The following is a 7092-nucleotide window of genomic DNA, read 5'->3' as shown; positions in this document are numbered from 1 at the left end:
GATGAGTTTGCTGTTGTTGCAGCACACCAAATGCCGCTGCTTCTGCACAGCCAAGTCCTACACAAATGAAACACTAATGTAGATGCATCTGCATCAGGAGGACTCCCTTTCTTGAAAGCAAACTTGTCCTCAAGTTTGGTTGACCCTCCAGTTTTAAAGACTTTTCATCTTGACCATTGGTTTGGGATTTGTTTTCCCCTTCTTTCATTGCTATGCGTAGTGAAGCACTATCTTGTACAAACTATGTGTGCTGCACCTTCCACCCAAGATGGCTTGCCTATTGTATTCACATGTTTGTATGGCAACTTCATCACAAAGAATGGAATAACAACCTCTTGAAACTCAACTTCATCTCCTTTATTTAAGCAAGACAGATTTTGTTGAACCTTCAAATCTTGCTTGGTTAAAATCTCTTGAGACTCCATACTCTCATAACTACCTTTCTCAATTACCAAGTCACAACTTCATCCTTCAATGTTGAAACCAGTAGGAAAGAGTGTAGGTTTATGCTGTTTGTCATCCTCCATTTCTTGTTTTGGAACTTTCATAGCCCTTGTCGCTATTGAAAAGTCATTTTCTTTCTCAACAATAGCATCTACTCCTTTTTCCCTATACTGTTCATAAACAGGTTCAGCCATACTTGTTATGCAATCACTCAATTCTTGTCCTTCCTCGCCATTTTGTTCTTCAATGCAGCTATCAAAAATAGGCTCCCTCATATCTTGGTCTTCTAACTCTTTAATCAGCAAAGAACACAAAGTTCTCAAATTAAAGCTCTTAAGACTTATTTTGATCACATATCAAAACTGAATACAAAGGAGAGCCTAATCTGCAATTTATACAAGCTGCACTACACTAGCAGTTACTGGATTGGCTCGATTAAAGACTTAATCTGATTGGTAATTGGAATCTAACCAACTAAAATATTTACCAAATGAGTACAAATGGATCTAAGTGACTGCTATGACAATAAAAACCTCTAACCCACTGTTTGGACACAAGCAACTATTTCTACTGGTTTTGTGTTCAGCTACAAATGTAAAACTACTTAAATGCCCTGCATCATTACTCCTACTGGGTTATCAGAGGTTGGCACTATAGAACTTGTATTCTGCTAAGAGATATTCTTTAGCTAACTTACACGTTATTGCACATTATTGTAGTCCCATGATGAGCAGGTCCTATACATTGCTTGTCTAATGATTAAAATCTTTGCTTGCTTTGTTTTTTCTAATTTTCCAACTTTCATTCTTTCACTGGATGCCCTTTTTTTTTGTTGGGGGGGAAGAAGAAGAAGAAGAAGGTAGTTACAAATATCATATAGATACTACTACTTCAGTCTTCACATATGATATAGTTATAGTTACAGTTGGTTGAAAGAGGAAGAGGAAGAGGAAGAGAAAGAAGAAGAAAGGGAAAAGAGGGTGTGGGTGTGGATGAGATGGTGATGGAAAGGGAAGAAGAGGGCGGTCGAGTAGTATTTAAGGGAAGAGAAGAATTTGGATTGGGATCCAATACATTTCAAGCTATTCTAGCCCTCGGAATATGGCTGGGAGCTATTCATTTAAACGTCGCTATAGTCCTCTTCACCTTCCTCTTCCTTCCTTTTTCCAAAGCTCTCTTGTCAGTTTTCTCTCTCTCAATTTCTTTATTTCTTTTATTAAAATCAAACAAAATTGCAATTTTCAATCTTTACCTATTTTCTATTAACAGGGTTTTGGGTTTGCTTGCTGTATTAATGTTCATTCCCATCGACGAACAAAGCAGATTAGGCCGACGTTTGTCCAGGTACCTCTCTACTCTCTACTTCACACTCTTTTCATTTCCTTTTTTTCTTTGCCTACTCCTATCTCTTATCTATTACTACTCTACTATTTGCCTATTCTCAAAAAATTTTAAATGCTCTTTTTTTATTATTATTATTAATTTTGCAGGTATATATGTAAGCATGCTTGTAGTTACTTCCCAGTGACTCTGCATGTAGAGGATATAAACGCCTTCCATCCCGATCGCGCTTATGGTTTGTTTTCTTTTCTATTCTGGCCCCCCCTTTTTTCTTGTTGTCTTACTTTAATTTAAATTTGCTATCTTCAAATTTCCTGAATTACTATTACATGCCTTCCCTTGCATTATTTGATTATTATTCCACCAACAAATCAATTTGCCCACATGTTTTTATTTTTATAACCCATTTCAATTTCAAGCTTTTTACTGCCTTCCATCCAACTAACTTCCTGTCCTAGTCCTTGCATTTATTAAGCCTTAATTTTCTTTCACACCACAATCACAAGGTAGTATTGGATGAAGGGAAAGGGACCCAAATCAATTATCTTTCCACACCAATCACATCATGCACCCCAAGCTGTTGGTTGGGTCTTCAACACTGGTGTATTTGCTATGTGCACAACTAAAGTGAAAATTTTGAGCCTCAATCACAAAATGTAAACAGCGCTTAAGTTTTAGATAAATTATTTTCAACATTCATTTCTAAAGCGATTTATTATATCATGTTTGTTTGTTACCTTCAAGGAGCAGTTAGTGAATTGCAGAGGGTTCACCTTTGGAACTTACCTAGTCTACTACCGTTTCATTTATTTTTTCACTTTTGCCTTATGATTTATTGTGGAGGGCACTTAAATGTCATGTTTCGTTAATCAAATATGAATGTGACAGCTTGATGGAGTGACAAGATTGGTTTTTGTTTTACCGCTGGTATCATAATATCCTTTCTCAAGTTTTTGTATACACACCAACCGTCCCTGTAGGTGGGATGGTACTTCCCATTGCACGAAGTGCTTGGGGGTTCATGGGAGGGGGGGTTCATGGGAGGAGGGGTTCAAGCTACAGGGTCAGAAACATATTGATGTTTATATTTCCAACCATCTCAAAAATAGGTTTTGCGTACGCTCATAGAGAGTTTTCTGTAGTTCTTAGTTTAATAATTGAATCCAGAGAACTCTTAGTTTAATAATTAAATCCCTAGACCTATAATTCAACAGTGGTTGTTATTATTAGGATGAACTAAGATGTGGAAGCTGAGCAATATGATTTTGGGTGAATACCTGGTTCAGGTTTTGGAAGATATATCAGAGAGGTGGTGTTGTTACTTGATGCAGGGAAGGTGATGGGCTGTGATATGATTTAGATTAGATGTAAAGAGAGTAGCTTAGAACACGTTGATAGGTGGTTAGGCACCTTAGCACACAGTTCTCAAATAAAGCTCTCAAGGCTTATTTTGAATCATATACCAAAACTGTTTTACAAAGTGCTTATGCTACTTATACTAATTGTTTGGCATTGGCAGCCTCTAGATGGTTGACAAGTGTCTAAATCCTATTGGTGAATGCTTAAGAAATCATCTAACTAACTAACTAATTAGTTACGAGAGGATTATGATATAGCTACTTGAAATGGCCTACATCAGGACTCTCCATCTTAAGAAGCACTTGACCTCAAGTGTTCTTAGCTGCCATAAGATTTGTATGAAGTTATAGGATGATACAGTTGCCTTGTATGATGAGTTTGCTGTTGTTGCAGCACACCAAATGCCGCTGCTTCTGCACAGCCAAGTCCTACACAAATGAAACACTAATGTAGATGCATCTGCATCAGGAGGACTCCCTTTCTTGAAAGCAAACTTGTCCTCAAGTTTGGTTGACCCTCCAGTTTTAAAGACTTTTCATCTTGACCATTGGTTTGGGATTTGTTTTCCCCTTCTTTCATTGCTATGCGTAGTGAAGCACTATCTTGTACAAACTATGTGTGCTGCACCTTCCACCCAAGATGGCTTGCCTATTGTATTCACATGTTTGTATGGCAACTTCATCACAAAGAATGGAATAACAACCTCTTGAAACTCAACTTCATCTCCTTTATTTAAGCAAGACAGATTTTGTTGAACCTTCAAATCTTGCTTGGTTAAAATCTCTTGAGACTCCATACTCTCATAACTACCTTTCTCAATTACCAAGTCACAACTTCATCCTTCAATGTTGAAACCAGTAGGAAAGAGTGTAGGTTTATGCTGTTTGTCATCCTCCATTTCTTGTTTTGGAACTTTCATAGCCCTTGTCGCTATTGAAAAGTCATTTTCTTTCTCAACAATAGCATCTACTCCTTTTTCCCTATACTGTTCATAAACAGGTTCAGCCATACTTGTTATGCAATCACTCAATTCTTGTCCTTCCTCGCCATTTTGTTCTTCAATGCAGCTATCAAAAATAGGCTCCCTCATATCTTGGTCTTCTAACTCTTTAATCAGCAAAGAACACAAAGTTCTCAAATTAAAGCTCTTAAGACTTATTTTGATCACATATCAAAACTGAATACAAAGGAGAGCCTAATCTGCAATTTATACAAGCTGCACTACACTAGCAGTTACTGGATTGGCTCGATTAAAGACTTAATCTGATTGGTAATTGGAATCTAACCAACTAAAATATTTACCAAATGAGTACAAATGGATCTAAGTGACTGCTATGACAATAAAAACCTCTAACCCACTGTTTGGACACAAGCAACTATTTCTACTGGTTTTGTGTTCAGCTACAAATGTAAAACTACTTAAATGCCCTGCATCATTACTCCTACTGGGTTATCAGAGGTTGGCACTATAGAACTTGTATTCTGCTAAGAGATATTCTTTAGCTAACTTACACGTTATTGCACATTATTGTAGTCCCATGATGAGCAGGTCCTATACATTGCTTGTCTAATGATTAAAATCTTTGCTTGCTTTGTTTTTTCTAATTTTCCAACTTTCATTCTTTCACTGGATGCCCTTTTTTTTTGTTGGGGGGGGGGGGGGACCCCTATATATATATATATATATTTTTCTTTTCTTTTCTTTTTGATATAGGGAAGTGGTGTCCTAACATTTGGCCAAATTATTCCACTTGCTACCCATGAGACACCATGGAAATCCCATAAACCAATATTGTGGTGGATTGAACTTGGGACTTCCGGGTTTACATCACACTCCAAACCTAGGAGCCCACCACCCCGGTGCCCCTAGGGGATCTGGTTGTCCTTGTTTAGATAAAGTACTAATTTTGGTCTGTGTTTCATGCAGTCTTCGGTTATGAACCACATTCAGTTTTGCCAATTGGTGTTGTTGCGCTTGCTGACCTTACAGGTTTCATGCCACTTCCAAAGATAAAGGTCCTTGCCAGTAGCGCTGTAAGATTTTTTTTTTAACCTTGAAGTTGTTCAATATATTCATGGAGCCTTTCTCTGCATTCAGTCTCACTCAACATGTCTTAGAAAATTATTAGGTCTTTTACACGCCATTTTTGAGGCACATATGGACATGGTTGGGTCTTGCACCTGCAACAAAGAAAAACTTTATCTCCCTTTTGAAAGCTGGATATAGTTGCATCGTAGTGCCAGGGGGAGTGCAGGAGACATCTCTTATGGAGCATGGTTCTGAGGTTTAATCCTTTTTAACTCTTCCTTGTGTTCTGTGTTTACGTCTAGTCAATATTTACATGTACTCATCCATTTCTTTCTTCTAAAAATTGAATGCCCTGTGTATCCGTGGTTTACTCCCCAAGAGTGGGTCCAAAGGCCCTTTGCCTTGGTGAGGTTCCACATCATTAGGGGGAAAAAAATCAAATAGGCAATATTGAGCACTTTCCTGATTGTATAATCATCTAAGTTTTGTTGCATTGAACTTTGATCATAGACACCCCCCACCCCCTTGTCTCTCTCTCTCTCTCTCTCTCTCTCTCTCTCTCATGCACACACATACATAGATACGAATCTAGAGGTACCATTTCCTTTTTTTTTTTTTTCTTGCTTGGTTAAATTGGGGATTTACAGTCGTGCCTCCTTTGTAGATTGCCTTTCTTAAGACGAGAAGAGGATTTGTTCGCATAGCCATGGAGATGGGCCATCCTCTGGTTCCAGTTTTCTGCTTTGGTCAGGTAATGACTCTCCCTCTCTCTCATATTGGAATATCTGGTAAGTAGTAGGTTTAGGATTCTAATTGTCATAGTTGCATTGTGCCTGATATGCAGTTAATGGTTTTGTTTTATTGGTCTGTGATGATACTGGTGCAATTGTTGCGCAGCCAGTTGGATCAATTTGTTGCAGATTTTGCATGGCCCACATGTCAATCGCTTACTATTATGTTGACTAATATTTTGTTGTCAATAGTGCATTTTGCTTTACCCAAAACAGTTAATTTATTCTTATTCTCCACTCTCCTCTGTAATTGTGAGACAGTCACACATCTATAAGTGGTGGAAGCCGGGTGGGAAGTTGTTCCTGCAATTTTCTAGAGCTATCAAGTTTACCCCAATATACTTCGGGGGAATTTTAGGGTGTGTATGAATTCCTCTTCTTGAATTCCTTTTGTTTTACTTTTTGGCCTGTGACTTCTGGATGCATTTGTTTGAGAATGTTTGCAGCAAAAGCATATGGAAATGTGGAGAGATTTGACTATTATCTAGAGTTGGTTTTCTCTTTTGCAGATCTCCTGTACCATTCAGACATCCAATGCATGTGGTGGTGGGTAGACCAATTGAGCTCAAGAAAAATCCACATCCCACGATGGAAGAGGTATCAAATTTTAATGCCACTGCAAAATTTGAGCATGGTTATTTATTTATCAATGTCGATCCCTTGGGAGTTTCACTTTATCACTTTTTAGTGGAATCATCCGGGTGTTGGAAGCTGCTCAGTTTGCTGATTTGTTCGTTTTCTCTCTTCAGGTCATTGAAGCTCATAGTCAATTCGTTAAAGCACTTCAAGATCTCTTTGAGAAGCACAAAGCACAGATTGGCTATGCTGACCTTCAATTGAAAATTCTTTGATTAGATCTTGATTTGTATACCATATGTTCCTCCATTTCTATTCAATTATTATATTTGTCATAGTTGGGTGAATAGAAAAATAAGGCATCGCAGCAGTCTTTCCTGAACATGATCTCTATTCAATATCATTTTGATCCTCAAAAAAGTGTGCCAATTTAGTCCCCACTCGTACTCAGCATGTTTCATTGTTACCCTTGCCATCATTTGGCTCAATATTACAATTACACTTGGTGTGTGTTTGACACAAATTAAAAAGTCAGCTTATTTTACTATTTAA

At 37.8% G+C, this 7092-nt stretch overlaps 1 protein-coding gene across 1 annotated transcript; it reads left to right on the top strand.

Annotated features, from left to right (window-relative positions):
- The first annotated feature begins 1287 nt into the window (after positions 1-1287).
- On the top strand, positions 1288-7092 carry LOC112038844 (diacylglycerol O-acyltransferase 2D). The gene is made up of 9 exons (XM_024071699.2): positions 1288-1623; positions 1714-1788; positions 1935-2020; positions 5072-5178; positions 5274-5429; positions 5838-5924; positions 6226-6323; positions 6474-6561; positions 6714-7092. The coding sequence occupies exons 1-9, from the start codon at positions 1442-1444 to the stop codon at positions 6813-6815; spliced, it is 981 nt and encodes a 326-aa protein (XP_023927467.1). The 5' UTR covers positions 1288-1441; the 3' UTR covers positions 6816-7092.

Source organism: Quercus suber, unplaced genomic scaffold (assembly GCF_002906115.3).
Source record: "Quercus suber isolate HL8 unplaced genomic scaffold, Cork oak 2.0 scaffold_143, whole genome shotgun sequence".
NCBI lineage: Eukaryota > Viridiplantae > Streptophyta > Magnoliopsida > Fagales > Fagaceae > Quercus > Quercus suber.
The sequence above is the reverse complement of the archived record's forward strand: the minus strand, read 5'-3'. Positions and strand labels throughout refer to the sequence as shown.

Excerpts from the sequence above, each read along its gene's own strand:
- LOC112038844 (XM_024071699.2), top strand. The coding sequence starts at position 1,442 with ATGGTGATGGAAAGGGAAGAAGAGGGCGGTCGAGTAGTATTTAAGGGA. Across the intron at positions 1,624-1,713 it reads CCTTTTTCCAAAGCTCTCTT|GGTTTTGGGTTTGCTTGCTG; the intron begins GTCAGTTTTCTC and ends TTCTATTAACAG. Across the intron at positions 6,324-6,473 it reads TACTTCGGGGGAATTTTAGG|ATCTCCTGTACCATTCAGAC; the intron begins GTGTGTATGAAT and ends TCTCTTTTGCAG.